At 40.6% G+C, this 23,502-nt stretch overlaps 4 protein-coding genes and 1 long non-coding RNA gene across 8 annotated transcripts; 3 read left to right on the forward strand and 2 right to left on the reverse strand.

The window, feature by feature from the left end:
* The first annotated feature begins 11 nt into the window (after positions 1–11).
* On the forward strand, positions 12–4,331 carry LOC113583968. Its single transcript, XR_003411370.2, has 5 exons — positions 12–534; positions 2,173–2,274; positions 2,598–2,735; positions 2,919–2,972; positions 3,135–4,331. It is a non-coding gene; the product is annotated as an uncharacterized LOC113583968 (long non-coding RNA).
* Positions 4,332–4,585: 254 nt separating this feature from the next.
* Positions 4,586–13,008, reverse strand: znf646 (zinc finger protein 646). Its single transcript, XM_035533420.1, is given in 6 exon segments — positions 4,586–7,092; positions 7,327–8,424; positions 8,582–10,224; positions 10,226–11,519; positions 12,410–12,559; positions 12,918–13,008. Coding segments are annotated over 4 exon segments (4,698 nt in total). The 5' UTR covers positions 11,291–11,519; positions 12,410–12,559; positions 12,918–13,008; the 3' UTR covers positions 4,586–6,200.
* Positions 13,009–13,077: 69 nt separating this feature from the next.
* Positions 13,078–15,827, forward strand: znf668 (zinc finger protein 668). The gene is given in 3 exon segments (XM_027020623.2): positions 13,078–13,166; positions 13,693–13,874; positions 13,877–15,827. Coding segments are annotated over 2 exon segments (1,914 nt in total). The 5' UTR covers positions 13,078–13,166; positions 13,693–13,700; the 3' UTR covers positions 15,617–15,827.
* Positions 15,828–16,339: 512 nt separating this feature from the next.
* LOC113583991 lies at positions 16,340–17,562 on the forward strand. The gene is made up of 2 exons (XM_027020655.2): positions 16,340–16,381; positions 16,500–17,562. Exon 2 carries the CDS (start codon positions 16,521–16,523, stop codon positions 17,241–17,243), a length of 723 nt encoding a protein of 240 aa, XP_026876456.2. The 5' UTR covers positions 16,340–16,381; positions 16,500–16,520; the 3' UTR covers positions 17,244–17,562.
* Positions 17,563–19,168: 1,606 nt separating this feature from the next.
* Positions 19,169–23,228, reverse strand: cd37 (CD37 molecule). Of its 4 annotated transcripts, XM_027020642.2 has the most exons (12): positions 23,139–23,222; positions 22,582–22,686; positions 22,342–22,409; positions 22,185–22,248; positions 21,753–21,883; positions 21,545–21,619; positions 21,226–21,333; positions 20,852–21,025; positions 20,454–20,537; positions 20,206–20,306; positions 19,839–19,864; positions 19,169–19,693 (listed from the first exon to the last, which is right to left on the reverse strand). In XM_027020642.2, the coding sequence occupies exons 2-12, from the start codon at positions 22,601–22,603 to the stop codon at positions 19,659–19,661; spliced, it is 888 nt and encodes a 295-aa protein (XP_026876443.2). In that variant the 5' UTR covers positions 22,604–22,686; positions 23,139–23,222; the 3' UTR covers positions 19,169–19,658. The 4 variants fall into 4 exon arrangements, with proteins under 4 accessions (XP_026876443.2, XP_026876444.2, XP_035389580.1 ...); XM_027020643.2 differs by lacking the exon at positions 22,582–22,686 and having other exon boundaries at positions 23,139–23,228; XM_035533687.1 differs by lacking the exon at positions 19,839–19,864.
* Between the last annotated feature and the right edge of the window lie 274 nt (positions 23,229–23,502).

Raw genomic sequence — 23,502 nt, forward strand, 5'->3', positions numbered from 1 at the left:
GCTCTTTCCTCAAAGTCGTTTCATGGGATACTGGTCTTTCAGTTTGCTCTCTTAAAGACTCCAGGCTTCTCAAAGTGACTAAAAGTTGCGTTCAGTTCTTCTAAATAAAATAATGTTTGGATATTTCTTTACAACAAACACAACCACGATATAATTCTGAATTACATCAGCAGTGACTGGTTGCACTTTCGCATAAATACAAAGGCCAATACTGACTGCATATGTATCGGATGCCCTGCGAAGAGTTCCTCTCCAGAACACTGTTTCGCAGCATAAAGAGAATCTGTACAGTACATAGGAAATGACTCATGGGCGCTGAACCCAGCGCGTGGGTGTGGACGCAGTTAAAACAGCAGACTTGGGGTGAGTCATTCACATGCTCACTTTGCCATGCTAGAAGCCAGTTACTTTATTTTACCAAACTGGAATTTTACTATAGCCCACTAGGTTAAATGGATGTACACACTCTTTTTCGTGCCCTTTGTTTGGTTCTTGTGGCGGGAACGCATTTACGTGGAATAAAAGCGGAAAAAGGTAAGAATATTCTTTGAATTTTTTCAGAATTTTGCGAATGTAATCAAGGTCGTCCATAATGTAGTTTGCAATTAGTTGTATTTGCAAGATGTAAATATTAAATAACCTTATTACTTAAACCTATACTTAATACACATTTTACAGATTGTACAGAATACACATCGCAATCGTTGAACATGGTTTAACAGTTAATGGGAGTTAACGGTAACTTTGCACGGATTCGCTTCCTTTACTAGTTTGAGTTCCCACCGGTTCCGCATTCCGATGTCCTTATTTCACTCCCTCGCACAGCATGAGTTGCATTGCAATCCCTGGAGCCCCAGAGCTTTCGCCATAGAGAGGGTTTGCTGTTGTGAAGCTCTGGAACATGCTGGGTGAAACAAATGAACGGAGGATGATTAGATGGGATGTTTTCTTGAATATATTTGATGTGTTTCTATGTTTGAAGTGTTTTAGGCAGCGATTTCGTTTGTTTATGCAAAAGCTTTCGTCAGTATAGGAGAATTGCTTCAAGCATTATGATTTGTGAACTCGGGGGAAAAAAGGTGTTTATAGGCTCGTTTATATTTGCTGGTTACAGATTAGAGTTAATACTGGATGACTGTTTCAGAGGCACAATTTCAACAAAACAGGTCTAGTACAGATTATTGCTTTATATTGTCTAATAACAGATCTACACATAAATATAAATCTGGATCTGCTCAATACACATGATATAGCACAAAATATAAATACAGCGCATGCAGACTTAGTATATGTGACAGTGTAACTAAAACCCTGTAGAGATTAGTACCTTCTATTTTACCAATTGCCTCACAAAGAAATAAATCAATGTTAGTCTAAAGGTAAGTTCACTAATGATTGCATCAGTGAAATGGTAGAAATGCATCTTTGCAACGACTGTCACAGTAAATCAATGTAGGCTAGGAAATCACCTGTTTCATTCTTACCTCAAAACTTGCAGGTCAGGTTCAAGGATATGACTTTAAAGTATTAATTTAACTCATTCCTGTCACAGCTGATCTCCCACATAAACAGAATCTTTGAAAGGGCAAACAAATGTACAGGGCCTTATGTTTATATATTTATCTGTCAAATTACAATAGTCAGAAACTATACTTCATGCTGTAGAATATTGTTGTATCGTCTAGCTTCCTCTTCATTTCAGAGAGATAACAGTGAATCTTGTGGTATGTGTTTGACCACAGACTTTCATATTTCTGCAGCTTCTGCGTCAGCTGTGTATGAGTGAGGAAAAATTCAAATACTGTTTCTCACAACTATTGGATTCTCATGAAATCACTTCTCCCAGTGCCTGGTGCCCATGATGGTTTTCTGTAAGCCCTCAGTGGCTACATGACAGTCTGGTTACGCTCAGATGTTCGTTCAGTCGAATCGCTGCTTACGCACTCAGAGCATGAGTAATAGCATTTCCCCACAAGCGCGCCACATCACTTGAACGGAATTTCCCAACTCATTTCATATGAATTAGAGACAAAAGAAGTTCCCTGGCTTGCATTGTTTTTCAACTCAAGTTTGACTGTCAGCAAACACCACCTGTTCCTATCAGGTTGATTTTGCACACCCAAATAATGATAAACCAGGCCACATTAACTCCTGTTTGTTTTACTCTCACAGATCCTGCCTGTAAAAAATTTGAGTTTTTGAACAGCGATATTGATGAATGTATACCTTGCTCTATATGCCTACAGTATCCCAAAACTCCATCATGTGAAACATGTGAGTTACAGATATTTACATAATTAAACCATATGCAGATTAGCAAAATAAGGTTTTAGTCAATTCACATTAACTAATGTGAGAGAATTTTAATACTAAACTGCACATAGTATAGAACACTTGGGTGTATTGCACTTTGTATACAGATTATTGCCCAAGTAGAATAGAATAAGTAGAATATTTCTTCAGATGAATGTTTTATGAATGGATAGTACTGAAATGGCTTAAAGCACATGCAAAGATCAGTAGTGCTTTGACACTTGCAGTAACCAAAAAAACAAAACCGTGGCGTTCCTCCAGTAACACTGTTGTGTGTTCAACAGGTCCACATATTGAACCTCGGGATTCCTGGAGGGTGGCAGCCATTACCAGTTTTTCAGTGCTGGCAGCTGTGGTCGTTTTTGGGGCTTTGCTTATAGGAGTGCTAGTGCATCAGTGCAGATCCAGAAGAACCTTACGTGGTGAGAAACAAAATAACCAGACAAAACTACATATTTTTTTTGTTTGAATTGCAAATGTCACTAAAATATGGCTAAAAGAAGAAAAAAATAAACATTTCTGCTGGTTTTTACTTGTTGATTTTATGCTAACCTTTGTATGGGAAGATCTCAGAACTAATCAAAACTCTGATGCCCATAATTTAGAGCCAATAGAGGAAACTACAGGACCTCTTTATCCAGTATAAGCACATCATTTAAGTAGGTATTCATTCTGTTTAACATGCCATTTACATCTCACTTGGCCCTCATAATAATTTTATTATCCACAATGTCATCAAAATACAAAACATTTTAATTATTAGCAGTATTAATGTTGATTTTATAAACACTACTAAAAACTCTGCCTTTGCCTCTTTTCAGGAAAAGCTTAAGGAATACATCATAAAAAGACAGTACATCAAAGTGAGCTGTTCATTCAGCGAACCAGTGATACACTGGCTATAGTGTTAAGTAGCATGTGACACTCCTAATTTATCATATTGGTAAATTAAACATAGCGGTGATTAATGCACCCCAGAATATGCAGATGTACTGTCACCGTGATCTCAGAAACCACACTGAGACATTGTCATTCACTGTGCAAAAGGTATGAGAAAATTGGAGGTGCCGAGTACAATCCTCTACACCTCTACACAGCAGCTGGATGCCTTATGATGGACAAATGGATTTGTTCTGACCTCTGTGTTGACTTTATATGGTGACCTATATTGATAGGCATTATCTTTTAAAGTGTTAAGGTCCTTGCTTTGGTTTTTATACTGCCTTTTAAAAAAATATTTGTGACACCTATACACTTAAAATGCCCATTTATCCCCAACCTGTTTTTTTTTTTAAATAATGCAGATTTCCAGTAAAAACTTAACTTGCCGGGACTGTAGCGTAGGAGTAAGGGCTGTACCTCACACAGCAGTATATTTTGTACAATACCTATTTACCTCTGCATTAGATTTATTCTGACGTATGGCCTACTGAATGTATTGTATAATCAATGTTTTTTATAGGTCAATGATCTGTTTTATATTTGAAATGTAGTCATTATGTAAATGAATGTTCTGAGACCGACAGGCTATGTAGCCTGTCTGTGGCGTTAGTTGCAGGAAAGGTGGCACCTATGTGGATACCAGTGGGATCCTCAAAAGCTGCTAATAGCCTGTGAAACAGTCGTGTATGTAGCCAGCAAACCACCGTGAATCCACTTGTCTCAGTTATTCTCCATTTCTTGTCTGAAATGTTGCCTCTAAATTATGTGAGAAATTAAAATGGTTTACACAGCTCCAAAATGTAGGCTAGTTCACTGAAATCACATCAGCCTTCACCAGTTAACTTTTTTGTTACAAATGAGACCTACTCATCTTTCTTCTGACATTTAGCAAAGATTAAAAACAAAGTTAACAAATGTGCAATATTACATATGCATAAAGGTTTTATATCCAGTGGTCCCTGTTAAGAGTAATGGGTGAAGTCAATATTATATAACACCATATCTTTGTCCCTTATCAACTATTTGTTTTGGTGTTGGACTGCATTTGTAAGCAATAAACTGAGACGACTGTCATGGAATGATTTTAAGTATATAACTTGCAAAAGAATTTTGTAGGACTCATACACGTTTTAAATTATCATGTACTATAAATAAATTATCTTGAGTACAACACCCATATGGTTAAGATACAATCTGATCAAAAGAAGAAAACACAGTTGACTAATTCTTAATTTACATGTCTAAGAATGCCTGCCTCTACCTCCATGATTAGTAAGTAAAAACAATTGCTGTTCACTGGTACAGAGATATGACAAACTAGGCAGTCAAAAACATTTACACTGTGTTTATTCAGTTCCAGGAAGTGAGGGCATGAACATCTACAAATAAACAGTATCTGCTTAGTCCCCTACTTGAGAAAGAGAAACATCGATTATAAGAACAAAAATAAATATTCTGTATTTTAAGATATATGCAACTGATTACAGAGAATCTCGAAGATTCAGAAGTCAGTGGAGTTTCATGTGAAATGCACTTAATCCATGAAGGTCTGCAACTCCTTAAATAATCAGTAAGCACTGAAATATAGGCATAAATGGAAACTACTACTAAGTTTATTCTAAGTAGGGCAATGATATGAAATGGCACATAAATCCAACCTAGCATCATATCCAAACACTGATGCCTCCCATGATGCTGTGTGTGCATCAGTCAAAAACATATGGTGTAATTATTTATTTCTACTGATTAAGGTGTGAAACCTGAGCAATTATAAAACTACTGAAAAGTATTCCAGGTGTTACTGCCAATGATAGAGCCCGACCGATCATGGATTTCTGGGTCCAGTACCAACACAGTCTCTAAGGTTACACATTCCTGTTCATTAGCTAACCATTGTCTTACTCAGCAGTCATTTTGGGAAGAACATACACACAAGATTAAATAAAAGTAATATACAAGAGAATACATTAATTTAAACACTGAGAAAATAAAAGTCAAACTTATTACTTGGCTACTTCAAATACAACACTTGAAATGCTTTAGGAGGAGGCATTTTTAAATGTATTGTATCTTATCTACAATACCTAGGTAATTTACTGTTAAACATCTAATACCATGCATAAGCTTTACCACATCAGAAGGGTGATAATGAAGACAGTTTTTCAAATATTTTACATGTAAATTTTAGGGTATAAATAGGCTTTTAAATAAATAAATATCTTTTCTATTGATAGGCCTCAGGGAACTGCTATTAACTCCACTATTGCTGTTTAACAGCATTAATAGTGTCATCCATGATGAAAGTGAAGGACTTAACATGTAAAATTTAATCAATGAGACACTGATGACGTGAATATAGAGCAAATATTTATGAGGAGTAGTACAATGACCTTAAAACACGGAAGCACAATTCATGGAAAGACGCAGGAGGTCCTTCTCATCCACTTTCGTTTGGTTTCATCCAAATAATCGGTCGGACTCTACTGTTAGAGGCAGCACTGGAGTAAAATATCTACGTAAATATACTCTCACCCGTCTTCAATTTGAGACCTAACGTAGTACCATACAATTCTTTAGTTTTTGTGCACTCTGTGAGAAGACTAAAAAAAGAAACATTCAAATCTAAAATGGTCTCTGACAGGCACCATCACTTATTCTAAAGTTTCTACAGTATCACTGTCCCTACCAGAGGTAGTATCGCGTCAATGCCAGTCTTAAGTGTCCGTTAAAGAAAAATATTTTAAAATACAACAGTACAGGAGGCAACTCTTGCCAAGATCAGCATCTGGATTCGACACCATCTTGACAAATACAGCAGAAGAACCTGATGTTTTACGATTATTGGCATTGGGCCTTGGGTGGGGGAAGAGTTTCATAACAGAAGTATTATTTGATATCTTCCCTTGGAAAACCAAGATTGGAACATGGGTCTTATGGATCTGGCCTCAGAGAAAAGGGTCCACATCTAGTCCCATGAAGGCATTTGGGTCCATGTTGAAGGACTCAAAGGACTGCTGGGTGTTCTGGTGCATCTTCTGGTGGTGCCGCAGATTGGACTTGCTAGAGAAACGCTTGTCACAGAGAAGGCAGGAGAAGGGCTTCTCTTTGGTGTGGATGCGCCTGTGGCAGATGAGCTGGGTGGATACCCGGAAGGCCTTACCGCATTCCAAACACTGGTAGCGCTTTGGCTCAGTGTGAATACGCCGGTGGTTCTTCAGCGCCATCAGGTTGGTGAACTCTTTCTGGCACACGGAGCAGAAGAAGGAGCCCGTTTTGTGGCTGTTCTTGTGATTCAGCAGGGATCCGGCGTGTCGGTAAGTACGTCCACAGTGCTCGCACACGTGGCTCTTTTCCTCTTTTCCAAATGCCTCACCACTCTCATGCGGTTCAGGGAAGCCACCCTGCATTTGGCTGAAAGCTGGGTCCATCTTGTGAAGATCCTGAAGCCCGATCTGTTGGTCCAGTCCAGAATCCCAATCCAAATCCTGTGGCATCTGCCTACCCTGCTGTTGATGTGACTGTCCCTGCATGGTATGGTGGACCTCCTGGTGCTGCTGAAAGCTGGTCTGGTTGGGGAAGTTCTGCTGACACAGGCTGCAGTAATAAGGGAGTCCCTTGCTGTGCACCTCCATGTGACTCTGCAAATGTGCAAACTCACAAAAGGTCTTCCCACAATCTGGGCAGCAGTGGCGGGCCATCTGGGAATGGCTCTGGAGTTCAAGAGGGTCAGTGAACGTTTTGAGGCAGAGAGTACAATGGAGAAGGTCAGCAGAATGAGTCTTCTTATGGTTGAGAAGAGAGCCAGCATGTCTGTAGGAGCGTCCACACTGATCACACCTGGAAACAAGAGGAGACTGAGAACTACTTGCAAAACAAACAACAAACAGATACAGCCAATTAAATAATGTAGCAAAAGTATTTCATATTCAGATGCAAGAGATTGGCTGATTATCATTCATGGTCATGCAAGATTAGCAGGGTTGTCAGATCATGGCTGATCTTGCATAAAAATAACATTTGTGGATTAAAGCAAAACCTTCACTCTAGCATGAAAACTGATAATTTACTCACGTATAACACTTGTCCCCTCCATCTTGATTGGCAGCAGATGTTGACGTGCCATTTCTGTAACAGCGATGTCTCTTGAGTCCAGATTTTCCCTGGAAGCTCTTACCACATGTTTGACAGCTATAATGGGTGACTCCCCTGGCATGGATCTTCTGGTGGTTGTAAAGGATACTTGAGAGTCGGAAAGCCTTACCGCATGTCGGACAAACATATTTCTTCTTTTGTGTGTGGATACGAGTATGATTACGCAGCGCCATGGGATTAGAAAAAGGCTTGGCACAGAATGAGCAGGTGAAATGGCCAGTTTTGTGTGTGTTCTTATGATTCAGCAGACTGCCTGCATGACGGTAGCTTCGTCCACAAATATTACACTTGAAAGGTCGTTCCTCTTTTACTACACGTGCATTACCACTGCCATTATGATCAGCACCTACCAGAGCAGAGTGAGGACCAGGCTCTTTGCTACAAGGGTGATCTGCAAGTTGGTCTGCCGTCGGAAATACCAAGCAGCAACCCTTGCATGTTAAATCCTTTGCTCGTCTGCGACTCCTACCCTTTCCTCTCACTGCTGCTGCACTCTTGCGGTTGTGTGAACAAGTGTGGTTCAGTAGCTGTTTCTTTCCTCTGAATGCTTTCCCACAGTCCTGGCAGCAGTGCTTTTTCACAGAGAAATGAATACGCAAATGATTCTTCATTGCTAGTTGGTTCGAATAGGTATTGTTGCACACGGCACAATAATATTCGCCCATCTTGTGCGAGTTTTTGTGGTTGACCAGACTTCCAGCATGCCGATAGCTTCGCCCACACTGGTCACAGACAAAAGGCCGTGGGTCATTAGGATCCCCTGCCTGCCCATCCTTTTTCAGCCTGGACTGTTCACTACTAGGAGTTTCTTTTTGCTTGCGGCGTCGGCTGCTTCTTTTTCTATTGCCATTGGTTGTCTGCATTCCACTCACTGAGACACTGCCACTCATCTGCATGAGGGTCTGAATCTGTTTGTTGAGTTCCTCAATCTTGGCCTTGTTTTCCTGATGAACTCTCTGATGGTTCAACAGTTGCTTGTGGATTTTGAAAGCTTTCCCACATTCTGTACAACTGTGCCTAATGGAGAAAAGAGAATATAGGAGAACTGAGTTAGTAAAAGTACTACGGAGAAAATAAATTCTGAATGATAAACAGTAAACAACTGGGCATGCTACAACAGTAAGAGAAATATTTGAAATAATTGAATTGAAGCCTTTGCTAATTTTTCACTTACTTTTTAACATCGAAGTGTGTTCTCTGGTGGTTTTTAAGGGCCAGTAAGTTGTAAAAGCGCTTCTGGCAAACAAAGCAGCGGAACACCCCTGTTTTGTGTGACTTCTTGTGATTTAGAAGCGAGCCAGCATGTCTGTACGAGCGTCCGCATTGGTCGCATCTGTACTGCCTATCTCCACTGTCTGGACACTCCCAGGTTCTCCCATATGCAGGTTCTTGCCCAAGAGCATTGCCAAGATCTGGCTTTATATCACACTGTTCAATCTTTTCAGTGCCTTTTCCAGTGCAGTTGTGGATCTCAAGGTAATGAACACTTGTACAGGCTACACCACACTTCCCACAGATAATGCTCTCAGTTTCTTCTTTTGGTTTGAGCTCATTCTTGTTCTGGGTGACATACTGTTCTGCTTGCTCAACCACTGTACTGCCATGCAGAAGCTGATGGGCAAGTAGGTCCTGTTTCTTTGTGAAACTTTCTCCACAAGTGCTACAGATTATCAGACTACAATCACCTTGCTGGATGTCACCTGGTTCATCATCTTTCTCTGCCTCAAGGGAGGACATAGAGGAGGGTCCAGACGTTGATGGCGTGCCATGGGTTTGTGTGTGTCCACGGAGGTGGCTCCTCAGAGCACGCATACTTGTGTAGTGGTTCCCACACACTGAGCACTGATACATTTCTCCATCGTCCTCCTCATCACCATCTTCACAGTGACCATTATCTTCATCATCACTCATCATCTCACAATGCATAGTGTCATGAAAGTTCTGCTCTGTAAAATACCCCTCAGCTGTACTACCATTGTGTCCCTCAAAACTAATGCCCTCCCCTGGATCTTCCAAAGGTTGTTCATGATTTGAAGCCTTGAATTCCATGTGGTCATCTGAACCATTGGTCATCGACTGATACGGCTGATTCAAGAGAGGACACACATGTGACTTGATCCCTGCAATATCAGTAAATGTCTTTCCACAGTCTGCACACATGTGCCTCTCCATGAGGGCTTCACCCTGAGGTAAGTGCATATGTCTGTCCTCAGAGAAGGAACTGTGAAACTGCTCTTGGCATTCTGTGTCCTCCAGCTCATTGATATTTTCTTCATCGGAATTCATGCATGCAGATTCTCCCAGATCCTGAGGGAGATCTAGAATATCACTTACATCATCATCTTCATGACATGAAAAACCTCTGTGCTGATTTTCATGTGTTAGTGGTTCTGAGGAAAGCCAATCCCCTTCAGCACTGGGGGTTACCAAGGAAGGCCTGCCTTTATGAATGCGAAGGTGGCTGCGCAAGGCAGCCAGATGTGGGTAGTTCTTGCGGCAAATAGAACACTGGAAAATTCCTGTCTGGTGGGAGCGCTTGTGGTTAATGAGACTACCTGCATGTCTGTAGCTCTTACCACAAATCTGGCATTTAAAACGACGGTCAGAGCTTCCTGCTTCATCCTGTTTAATATCATCTGTAGCTTGCTCTGATGGTTCAGGGTTGAGGTTTTCTGATGGCAGGGCTAGATGCTCTCCCTGAGTATCTAAAAGAGTTGGGTCATCACCTATGGGATGAGGTACATATATATGACCATTTCCATTGGCCCCTGGGTTTTGGTCATAAACAGCTTTATCGAGTAATGGAGGCAATGGTGGGAGTGTCACTGGAGGATGGATATGGATTAGACTCAGGAGACTGAGTAATATCATGATTATATGAAAAATTATGGTCCTCTGATATGCTAGCAGGGAGCTCAAAGGACACAGAAGATGAGTTATGCAACATAACATGATTCTGAAACTCATCATCATTAGGAAACACTACTTGACAAAGATGACAAAAAAAGACACTTGTGGCCCCGTTCTGCAAAACATCTGATGTCTGTTCTGATTTAGAGTCTGTGTATGAAGCTTTAGGGGTCACTGTGGTAACTGTGCTAGACCGGCCTCGGGTTTTACTGTGAATTCGTTGGTGACTGTTAAGGGCAGCAAGATTGTTAAACTGTTTGAAACAGACTGGACACTCAAATATTCCCATTTGATGAGTTTTCTTATGATTTATCAGGCTTCCATGATGTCTATAGGTCTTCTCACACATATCACATTTAAACGGTCGGTCTCCGTTATCACCACTGGCTGCGGTGTCAGTTTCAGTGATAGAGCCTGGAATAAGCTCTGACATCAGGCCATTGCTAAAACTGTTTTCAGGGGAAACATCCAACTCCATACCCGAGGGCAGATCTGACATCATGCTGAAATCCTGCTCATCTACTTGCGGCACTTGGTCATTTTCACAAATGCTTCCAAGCTGATCTTGTGGAAAGTCACTGCTCCTGGTCCTTCCCCGAAACTCTCTATTTCGATGGACCTTTTGATGAGTAGCCAGCTGAGTTCCCAGGCGAAAGGCTTTGCCACACTCTATACAGGAATATTTCTTTCGTGATGTGTGAATACGCAAATGACTTTTGAGAGCCAATGCATTAGAAAGCTTACGGGTGCATATGTGACACTGAAAGGATCCGACCTCGTGCGTCTTCTTGTGATTAGCCAAACTGCCAGCATGCCTGTATCCCCGTCCACATTCATCACATTTAAATCTCCGATCATCCTCTGACTGATGATAAGTGTCTGTATGCTCCAAAAGACTTGGCATGTTTGAACATACTATACCACAATGCTTGCATAAAAAGCCTTTGGTCCTGCCTGGCTCCTGCATAGCCATAACAGTATAATACAATTATATAAAATATTAATAAGAGCCAGTTCGAGCATGGGAAAGGGGGCACCTTTTTTCAAAGGTGAGGTCCTTGTCCTCACTTTCATCAAAGAGGTGTTGTAAGTAAAGTCCATATACAAAGGGCAGCATTTACAAAAAATAAATGAAAACATTCCCTTCCATGCCATTGAAATCTGACAAATGAGTTCATAAGAGCACAAGTATTGGTTTGATGCTGTAGGAGAGAAACAGAGAGAGCGCGAGATTAAAAGTTTGTACAGTACCACTTGGTTTGAGGGCATGCAAACAATGTTTCAGACCTATAAAATCAGTCATGGCATTAGGCTGACTAATGGGTTAACAATGGATTACATGCGTTTCCACTTGTGGGCGTGCTCGTTCGATTTTAGGGAAATACTTATTTAACAAATAGTTTAACGTTTTAAAAAAAAATTCTATACCAGAGACCGCTGATGATGTGAGCCACGTGGAAATGAAATTTCGGATGAAAACAAGAACTAATATTAAAGCGAGAAATAAAAGCTCAGCAATGCGACTGAACAAATGGTTCTTACCAAGATTTAACATAGCTTGTTAGCTAGCAAACCTACCATTTTATATAAAACAAAATGTAGCATTCGTGTACATCAACAAACATTTTGTATGATCCCGAGGCATGCTGCTATTTTCCAGTTAGATGTATGATTTAATGATCGAAGGCAAATTAGAGTAAGATGACTAGCTACCAGGCTAACACAATGGACGTCTATTTACACAGTAAACAATCCCCTTGCATGCTAGCTAGCTAGTTAGCTAGATAAACATAACCTTGTCAGTAAGACGGCAAACATTATATAATCTACTTTGCATCCAATTGTGATTTAAAAGAATTCATTATATTGCAGAGATAAAAACAAAACTGAACGTGAATATAAACTTAAACCGTTAAGCGGTTAAGGCAGCACCCACACGAATAAGCTAGCTAGCTAAGCGAATTCCGCTAGCTAGTTAGCTATCTGTTTAGCTACCCAGCTAGCTAGCATTTCAAGCCCAGCAAGGGAGGCTTGCAAAATCGCCACAATACTGTCTATAACCGCTGAATAAACAGTAATAAAGAGTACATACTTATGATGTTGCACAATCTTTCCGATATTTTGTTATGTGGAGTTGTGTTATAGCCATTTGATGTTTGATTCAGGGCGGGTATACACGTCCCCGTTCTCACCAATTGTCTTTTTCCATTCCACACCAACATACCATTTCCTGCTGTTGTTACTTAGAAACAGGAAATGTGCAGCAATGAAAAAAGGTCCGATGGTGGGTTTTTTAAATGTTTACAAGAATTTAATCCATCAGTTGCTATACTTACTGGATGTGTAGTTAAAAATCAGAACGAAACTCATTTGCAGTTCAATATCGCGAAGTTGTACACAAATATATTATTGGCAACACTACGGTTTAACGTCCAATACTTTGTTTATACTGCCAACGACAACTGTGTACATAGCCTAGCTAGCATGGCTAGCCGAATTATCTAGCCGTAGTTCTCCTCCCACAACACAATTTCCATAATCTAGCCAACTAAGGTAGCTGGTGAGGTTAGGCTAGATGCCTCCGTCTTCTATGCACTTACCATGAAGCCATTACTGCCGAGTGTTTGTTGGCAGTAAACGGGTATTATCTCGGTGCAGAGATAGCCCGAAATATATAGCGGTGCAGAGATAGCTAGCTTCATGTCGACTCGAACCGGAGAAAAATACTTTCGTCATGGTCCTAAAGCCGTCCGCGCATTAAAACGTCTCTGGCCGGAATTCATTTGAAAAACAGATCGTGCTCTCCAGACAGGAAATACGGCTTCAAGGTCTTAGCATTCCAGTTACTGGTAAGAAGCGAGCACTCAAAGTTGCAACAACTTTAGTCACACAACGGACAGAGACACAGTGAGACTATGTGCCACTAGCTAAATAGCCTCGCTTGTTCAGCGGTCCTAAAGCCAGCCATTTTGTGTTTTGTTGGCTGGTAATGTTGCAGTTGCATGCAGGTTAAAATGGCTATTTATTTAATCGGTTATTAGCCGTTGCATTACCTTGTTAAGACTGATCTACGTAGTCATTTAAGAAGTGTTTAATCGCAATACAACTAAATGTTAAAGTCTATATATTAGCTAGATAACTTCCTTTTTAACGAGTGCTTTGCCTAATTGTCCCTGAGGTCCTAATGCCGGCCATTTTGTGTTGTCTCGTGTTCTTTTTACATTTTCCCGTCACTTTATTCAATTAAGATAACCGGGTTTTTTGGTTTAAAACAAGAATAAGCAGTCTCTGCTAAAAGGAAAAAAAAAAAAAGGATACAAACTCATCAACCATATGACATTCAAAGACCTGTAACCCACTCTTATTAATTTACAGAAGAATGAATGGCTTCTTCACAGCCAGGCAGCCCATCTACAGTAGAGCAGGATGTCCCTCCACCTCCTGAGACTGAGCCCACTGAAGAGAAGGAGGACAAGAATCAGCAGCTGACCACGAGAAGAGGCAAAGGGAGACCAGCAAAATCTCAGCACACTTTTAAGTGCTCAGCCTGTCCGGAAGCGTTTTTTCAGCCCCACAAGTCTACGGAAGTCATAAGCTCTTAGCTCATGGTAAGGACAAACAGCCATACACTTGTGGCCAGTGTAATAAGGCTTTCTCCAGCCGTGCCCAGCTCTCTAAACATCAACGATCCCATTCTGGTCAACGTCCATTTCAATGCTCACAGTGTCATAAAGCATACAAAACACCAACAGAACTCAGAAACCACAGCCGTTCCCACACCGGAGAGAAACCCTTTGTCTGTACAGAGTGTGGCAAGGCGTTCATGCAGGCCATTTGTCTACGCATTCACATGACCCAGCACAGTGGTGAGAGGCCTCATTCATGCCCTCACTGCTCTAAGAGCTATCCTACTCTGTCAAAACTGAAAGTTCATCAGCGCTCACATACAGGGGAGAAGCCATACTTCTGCACCGAATGCGGGAAGAGTTTTGCGGACCCCTCTGTGTACCGCAAGCATCGGCGGAATCACCAGGGCCACCGTCCTTATTCCTGCGGTCAATGCGGCAAGACATACACAGAGCTCAAAGACCTGAAGAACCATGAGCGCTCGCATACAGGAGAGAAGCCATACCTCTGCTCAGACTGCGGCAAGGCCTTCTCGCGTTCGTCCTCCCTGGCGTGCCACTTGCGCATTCACTCCCAGAGCAAGCCCTACCAATGTGAGCAGTGTGGAAAAGGCTTCACTCAGCTCTCCTCCTACCAGTCCCATCTGCGTACACACTCCGGTGAGAAGCCCTTTCTCTGTCCACAGTGCGGCAAGATGTTCTCAGACCCTTCCAGCTTCCGCCGGCACCAGAGGGCACATCAGGGCTTCAAGCCCTACCCCTGCGACAAGTGCACCAAGAGATTTCGGCAGCCGGCTGACCTGGCCGTGCACCAGCGCGTGCATTCGGGCCAGAGGCCGTACAAGTGCCAGAACTGCGACAAAGCCTTCGTGGCATCGTGGGACTTGCGCCGGCACATGCTGGTGCACACCGGGCTGCGGCCGTTTTCTTGCACGGAATGCGGCAAGTCGTTCGCAGAGCGCTCGAGCCTCAACAAGCACCGGAGGGTGCACTCTGGAGAACGCCCCTTCAAGTGCCAGATGTGCTCCAAGTCGTTTGTTGTGTCGTCCAGCCTGCGCAAGCATGAGAGGACGCACCTGGCAGAGAGGCCCCCGCAGCAGCCAGTGCCTGAGTCTGCGCAGGGCTTCTCTCTCAGCACTGGCCCGCAGTTTAGCACATGGGAGGAGGTGCAGACCCACGCCGGGCTTCACAGCGTCTCTCCCCCACCAAATCCCACTGTCATGCCCCTCCCCTTTGGCCCCTACGTTTGCGTGACCTGCCAGGCCGAGTTTACGCAGCCGTCGGCTCTGCAAGCTCACGAGAAGATGCACCCCAAGCCACGGCCCCATGTCTGCGATGGCTGCGGCAAAGGTTTCCTGAACAAAGCCGGACTGCGGAAACACCAGCGCATCCATTCCACCAGCCGGCCACACTGCTGCACGGTCTGTGGCAAGGCTTTCCTTTTCGCTGCTTACCTTCGGAAGCATTTGCGCACCCACCGTGACGGCGAGGCCTCGTCCCTGCCACAGACGGACACGGCGCACACACAGCCCCTGCCTTCTCCGCCAGGTGCGTCCTCCCCAGCTGACTCGGAGCCTGCTACTATATCCCTGACTGTGCCTGTCACTGTGCCGGTGTCTGCCTTCCAGACCATGGCAGCCCATGTGTACATAGACAAGGAAGAGGAGCTGTGAAATTGTTGCATGTTGGCCTTGATCTTTCGACCACTGTTTACAGTCAGGATCCATTGTTAAGGATGCAGTTCTGTACAAAAATGCAACAGGCAGTTGAAATGATTTCTTTCATTACACAAACTGTATGGAATTTTTTTTTTTTTACTGTTGCTTCTCCTTTGAATTTAAAGCCCAGTGATTTGGTGAAAAAAATAAATAAATCCAAATTTCATATGATTTCTTATGGTTTTTAATCTGAAATCTCATTGTTTTAGAGGTTGCTGCTATCGTCTTCTTTACCCACTGTGCCCACTTCGTATGCTGTGTTACAAGTATTTCACATCAAGTTGATGATCATTTAGTTAATACTGGGTTGTACCCCATCCTGCACATGCCAGTTCACCCTTGCCTGGTCAATCGTCACTATGCTGTGGCCATTCTGTACTCAATAAAGTTACATAATGAATGAGTTCAGCCTTGTTTCCTTTTCCCCATTTCTGAATGTGTAAGGTTTTTAAAGTATTCACTTCAAGCCTAATATGCCTTAAATTAGATTACTTTGCCAAGTAAAAAAAAACTTAATAGAGGACCATACGAACATATGAAAATATCTTAATCTTATCTAAAAAGTGGGACAAAAATTGAATGTAGCAGTTTGCGTAACACAAATTTTGATGATGTAGATGTTTAGCATGCTATATAACAAGTGGCTCAGAATAGCAGCATTGTAATAGTTGCTGCAACAGAGAAGACAGCATCCTTGCTCCTGCCTGACATATTCTGTTGGTAAGTTACCTAGTGAATGAGAATGTTATGTATTAATACTTTAAAAGATTTTATTTAAAAAAAAATGTAGTAAACCACATTTTTGAATGTATAAATGCAGCTTTGTATTATACAACAGGAGAGCGTCCATCTAAGAGGAATGGCAGCAATAGTTACTGGGCTTATCCCAATCCTCCGCACTGCAGTGGACACCACCACCACCTACAAAGGGCGCACAGTGTGGTTTGGCTTCCTCTGCATTCGCCTTGTGACCCTTTTTTTGGCTCAAATGCCCTGGTTCAAGCTCGAGTCGGATTTCAGCTGCAATGTCACCACTGACGGCTTGTGTACCAGAGCTTGCTTTAACTGGCACTTTGACAAGCCTTCTGTAATGGCTTGGAACTTCCTCTTTGTCCTGCTCCTCCTCTCTGTTCTCCTAATGGAAATGTTAACGGCCCACTTACGCTCCATTTTTCAGAAGAAGAGTGCCAGGGAGAAAAGTGGGGGGGAGGCAGAATCCCAGGAAGAACCAACAGGTGCGAGTGGGTTTACCACCAACTCAGCAGGGTTGGCCCTAGACATGCACAGAAGCAGAAAAACTGTGATATTTTACCTCTTCAGCGTGGTGCTCCGGATTACTGTGGAGATTTGGTTTGTGTATGTTTTGCTTTATTGGAACCTGCCTAAATTGTCCCCAACCATGTTCCTGTGTAACGTGACTGGGTGTCCAAAGCAGCGATGTGTGGTGAGGGCGGCAGCGGAAAAGTGCATGTCTATCTATGCTCTCTTGTCCATTTCTGCCCTGGTCATCATCATCAGTAGTGCATTCTGTGTCTACTTCATTGCCCACTACTTCTGTAACTTCTGTACCCAGAGCTCTTAGAATGCGCAACTCTGAGGTCTTGCTAGGGTGCCTCTAGAGCACATGAACAAGTTCTGTTCTGTTCTTTTTGCTAGAATAATCATTTCATTTCAGTGTTACCATTGTATAAATGGTGTACTTGAGAAAAGAACATGTTTTTGACATGCCACTTGTCAAAATGTGTAATTGTCATGCATTGTAAAATTTGCAAATATTCTAGTGAAAACCGTTACAGTGTGATAAGTTTTGCCTTGCGCTAACCATGGTGTTTCTGACCCAGGCACTTCTGTGTTTTGTGGTTAAGGTGTAAAGGCTTTCTTTCTCTCTCTCTCTCTCTCTCTCTCTCTCTCTCTCTCTCTCTCTCTCTCTCTCTCTCTCTCTCTCTCTCTCTCTCTGTGTGTGTGTCTGTGCATGTAAAATAAACACTACACAGAGCCATTGTTCTTTTCCTGTATATGCATATTATTTAATTTTGTTCCACTTTGCAATTCCATTACACTAAATAATTTTGTTAAATTTGTTAGATCACAAACTATAATGCTATCATTGTACCTAATCCTACATTATAATTATTCATTTGACAAGGCAGACACTGTTAGAAAACAGAAGGGAAGTTGGGCTAGCTAGGAAGGAGAAGTGTCTAGTGCAGTCTTTCTCACAAAGTTAATTTACTGAACCAGTTCATAAGTGATTAAGCTAATATGAATTAATTACTCTTCAAAGAATCCCTTCAGTTGCAGTTGTCTTTTCTGCAACACGTTTGTTGCACCTGGTCAATTGTAGGTGTTTGACATTCATTGTCGTTGGCACATTTGCGCACTTCACCATCTGAAATACAAATTACAAGATTGGAAATCTTACATTTGAAGAATTAGCATTATTCTATTTATATAATGATAGATTTGATCATTTACAACTAAAAAATACTCAAAACTATTATATTTTGGTCAACCTACATGCTGATCCTTGCAGTATGATTTTGATGCAGTTATTGTAGCCCGTAGGGCATTCTTTCTCAAAAATCTCGGTGCAGTTGGGGTGTTCCTTGTTAATGCTTTGGCAGTAGTTACACTTCAAGCCCTGGGCAACTGCCATGACCATAGTTTTAAGAATTATTTTCATAAACATTTCTTCCTGCTGCAAAAACATGACTAACATTTTGAAGGAAATTCTTTCTGATTTAGCTAAATCAAATAATTATATATTTTAGAAAAGTAAAATGTCATATTGTTTCACATGGCAGTTTATTTGAAATAAGTGGTAAAGAATACTTTAAAACATCTGGTATAGAAAAATGCTAAAACCATTGGTGAACTCACCACAGAGGACAGCTGCAAACACAAGGAGTAACACTTGGGGTCCCATCCTTCTGGTATAAAAACAGATATATATTGCAACATATCTAAGTTATTATAATAAGTCTAGCTACCAGGTATAAAATATGTAATGAATAAAATCCTATTTAGAAAATCTTAAACGAGCACCTCACCTCCTCAAACCAGTCAGTTTCATTTGAGTATTTGAAAACACTCTTAGCATGTGTATATATACTAGCCCATGACACCTGATAACTGGTGTGCTGCAAATGTTCTCAACAATCCCTGTCTACTCACAGGGATCACATAACCTCTATGTCCTTTCTGATTTCCACACTGCACATTTCCACACTGGAAAAAAAAAAAAATAAAAAAATAAAAAAAATAAATAAATATATATATAATATATAATAAATTAAATACATTGTAGAATTAAACTATATAATTATTATAACAATATATTACATCATTACATTTACATTTATGGCATTTAGCAGACGCTCTTATCCAGAGCGACTTACAAAAGTGCTTTGTCATTTACTCATAGAGTATATCCAAGTACAGTATAGTAGGTTAGAATTAAACATACCAATGAACTAGAATACTGTAGAATACAGGGATGAATGCTGATACCTCATTAAAAGATAACACCTTTATTCAAACATGATAAAACAATAAAAAAAAAATCACTACAGGATTGAGGTCACCCTTTGTGTTCATATAACAATGAAGAGGCATTATGCTGGTGAAATATAATAAATGGGTCACTCTATCTTGTTCCAGCCAGGGGATAAACAGCACAGACATGAAGATATGAAACAGAAGTCTCTGGCATGCATTTTAAAACAGCCAGCCAAAAGAACTTTTGAGAAGATCAAATACTGGGGAATTTCAAACATGATAACAACAGAGAAAACATATTTAAAGATATTATTTATTTACATCAAAAAGAATGTCACCATATGATAATACAAAAATGTGTGTACAGTGATGTACAGAAATTAAAAATGATGATGAATTACAAAATGAGCATTAACTACATTAAAGTCTTTTAGCTGATCTTTTGCACTCCATTGAAGGTTAGCGGTAGAGAGTCATGATGTAATCCCTGGACCCCCGTTTATACAGAAACATCGAAAGGATCGTACCACATATCTATAGAGAAAGGGGACAGTATTAATTTCAGGATGTATTAACAAAACATTTCACTGTTTATATATAGGTAATGTACTCAGATAAACATTCGTGAACACAATGTTTAGCACAAAATGTCTACTACACCACATCATAAGCAATATACCTTGCCAATACTCCACACTGAAATCTCTGTTAAGATTAGGAAAATATCATAATGTAAATTAGAGAAAGCATCCTAATGTATAAACACATTTATGTAATTCAGAGTAAACAAAACACATGCATTGGTAACCAAACCATGGTAACTAATTTTTAATTAAATGTAAAATGAATCAGTCTATAAATAATCACTATTGTCATATAATGATGTTAATGCTACAGTTGCATATTAATTATCACAGCAGTGTATTTATTAATAAGAGGCTGTACAGTTTCCTAAACTTGGAAGTTGCTCTTCCATGCACCATAATATTACTGCTTTAGGATAAATAACACAGCATCACTTCACACCACTAAAGGCAAACAGAGACCTGGAGAGCTGAACCTGGCTGCCATGCGACTTTCTCAGGGGGCAACAGCGGCAGTTGTTATTTAGACAACAGAATGTCACAAGACACACCCACTGAAGAAACTGACACATACAAAGCACATGTGACATTACAAACACAGCATATCTTACAAGAACTAAGTGCACTGATGCTACATATATTTTAATGACGAGACATGGTTTGTGCTATTTGCAATAATTTAATACTTCAAGAGGAAGAAAATGTCTCACCTCCACCACAGCTATGGCAAGAGTCACACCAATAATGATCAAAAAGTGCTCATCCAGCCAATTTGTAATAATGTTTTGACATCCCTGGTGAGGAGAATAAAAACATGAACGAGACCAAAAAAGAAACAAGGCAAAACTGGCTTGTCTTTAGGAAGTAGTTTTATTAGTGATTGCATTTTGCTTGCACCCAGTGTGCCTGCCTGTAGGACTTTGTCACAGCAAGTAGCTTTCAGTGTTGCACAGACCATTGCAGAAAAGAAAAGGCATTTTGACTCCTCAGACACTGCCATTAGCAATTAGGAAATACAATAAAAACGGTTCAAAGATCTGCAAGACATTTTCCTTAGAGCCTTATAATGACCACGGAAGCAGGGCATAACAGTGGTGTTATACTATACCTGATTATAATGGGCACACGTGAAGTTTGATGGGGGATGCGGCCCACAGGGACATGGGTCTGAGAAATGGCTATGATCGGTATTATTAGCTGTGGCATTCGTTTGGTACCAACAGGAGCAGTCGGGTTTAGTATGGCCCCAGTCATCTATTCCATGCCAGCCACAGCACTGAGCCTAAGTATATAAAACATCAGGAGATGTGACTGTTAAACACACATCAAAGGCTCTAAGCAGGAGCTAATATTACGTACATGCTATTCAGGTCATTTAGTTAAAGTTTACTGAACTGCATGGCACGAATGTACAGTGATTTCTTTTGGTTGCCTCATGATTTATTGTAAATATACATTTCTAAGAATTGAGTTGGGTCTCACCTCATGTTGAATGACCTGAAAGCTCCTTTCAAAATCTTGTAGAGATGAATCATTCTTCCCAAACGTCTTAATAAGTTGAACAACATGGTCTTCTAGAACTTCTTTAAACTCAAAGAAATTGAAAATGGACTTTTTTGAATCTTTTATCTAAAGCAGAGGCAACATTTTTATTTTACATTGTAAGTAAAATATTATAATCTTTTACCAAGCAGGGATCAGATATTACATTGAGTGTAAGGGTCCCCCCTCCCCCCCCCCCACACACACAAAAAAAGAAGCATCAGTAACTGGGTGTAACCTCTGGTTGTGCTTGACTTACTGAACTCCACTGTGTAAAGAGCAAAACCGCACAGACTATCTGAGCAGTGAAGAGTAGGATAAGCAGGAAGAGGTACTGCAAGTAAACAAGTGGTGGTTCAGCACAGACATCTCTCATCAATATTTAATACCAACATTAAAAGAAGTGAGATTAACATTTTATATGATTTCATTTCAAGTAAAAAGTAACAGTTTTTTTTATAACTCACAAATCCCAGCATGCATTTGACCCCCTTCAGAGCACCCATACTTCCAAAGAAGCCCAATAACACAACGACAGAACCACCGGTGATCAGCATATAAGAGAAGAGCGGCAGGGATATGTAGTGTGGGTCAGGTACTGTGGAAACGGTCATTGCATTATTGCATTGTATTTAGCACATGAATAAGGTTATGTTAATTATGTAAATCATATTCACAAGGGTACACAAGGTTGCATGCCACTCTGACAGCAAATGACATATAAAACAGAATAATCCTAGTTCGGGTTTTAAAAGAACTGTCAGTGGAAATTAAATAAATGCATATGAAGAAAAAATGCATCTGATGTATATTGACAGATTTCATCTAAATAACATGACCTAAAAAATGTATTCATCTCATTTATCATTTAAGAGAGAAGTTAGAATTCTAATACTTACATAGAAAATTTGTCTTAGACAATTTTATCCATAATCCAAGGGACAACAAGGTGGACCCTAAAAACTACGATCAGATGTTTAAAATGTTATATTTATTATGTTTATTGTCTCATTTCAGATAAACTCTGTGGCATATTTTTTTCCATAGACAACTTACAAGAAAGATTATGTTGAAGAGAAACAGGAAGTATTTGGTGATGCTGAGACAGAATTCAGATGCCATATCTGCAATAAAAAATGTTATTAGTCATTAGTGATGCACTGATCAACAACCTATTACCTTCTTAATCAAAATGTAAATAATTTTGTAATTGCTGAACATGTGGCAAATGTGTTTTTCAAATGTGTTAAAATAACAGGAAGTTGGTTTCAGAGTCAAGATGATGGTAAGGCTCACTGCTTTCTAGAATGTTCATCATTCATTTGCATTCTTGTGAGTCTGTTTTTGGCTGATGTAATGTATGTTAGAAGAACTTCAAAATGGCCCACACCCAACTTTGGCCTGAAAACAACAAAGAACAAAGAATATCTATTCCCTCACCTGGAGCTGTCTCACATTACACTGGCCAGGCTGAGGAAATGGAGACTATTACAGTCATACCATTAACTATTGATATTCCTGACACCATGTGAGCCATTAAGCTTGTGGTGTATTGCACTATATTACATTTGACACATTCAGTTCTGAATACACCCCGCATGCTTTGCTATAGCTAGATCACCCATTTACTCTCTATCTCTTTCTTTCTCCTTGTCTTTCTCTGTATTTCATTTTGTGGCAAATCAACCATGTAGATCATAGATGTAGTAAGTTATTAGTCACTAATTTTAATCTGATGGGTTCATATCCTTACTAATAGAATTTTCAAGATTCATTTTAAGAGCTTGATTCTGATCACTTGCCAAACAGAGGCTCCACAGCTTTTTACTATAAAATAAATATCTAGGACTTACCTTCTGTGTAAAATTTCTGAGTCACAACGATAACACGACGTCTGTGTGAAATGTGTCAACCTTGCCTGAAAGCCTTTGCATAAAATTCTACATCTTAGAGCTGCCTCCTAGTTCCATGCTGCATGCAAAACACCAGTGCTGTACTGTGCAGCGGGCGAAGCGCTTACTTTAAACACCTTCCATAAATAATATATCACCTTATGCCATTTTGGAAGACAGACTGTATAGAATGTAACCAACTGTCACCTATTCAAGTGTATTGTTGTTAAATGAAGAAGAAAAAAAAGTCAAAATCACCACCCCCCACCAAAAACCCCCAAACAAGCAAGCAAATAAAGAAACAAACAGATTATCTAATAAAGCA

Source organism: Electrophorus electricus, chromosome 14 (assembly GCF_013358815.1).
Source record: "Electrophorus electricus isolate fEleEle1 chromosome 14, fEleEle1.pri, whole genome shotgun sequence".
Taxonomy (NCBI): domain Eukaryota; kingdom Metazoa; phylum Chordata; class Actinopteri; order Gymnotiformes; family Gymnotidae; genus Electrophorus; species Electrophorus electricus.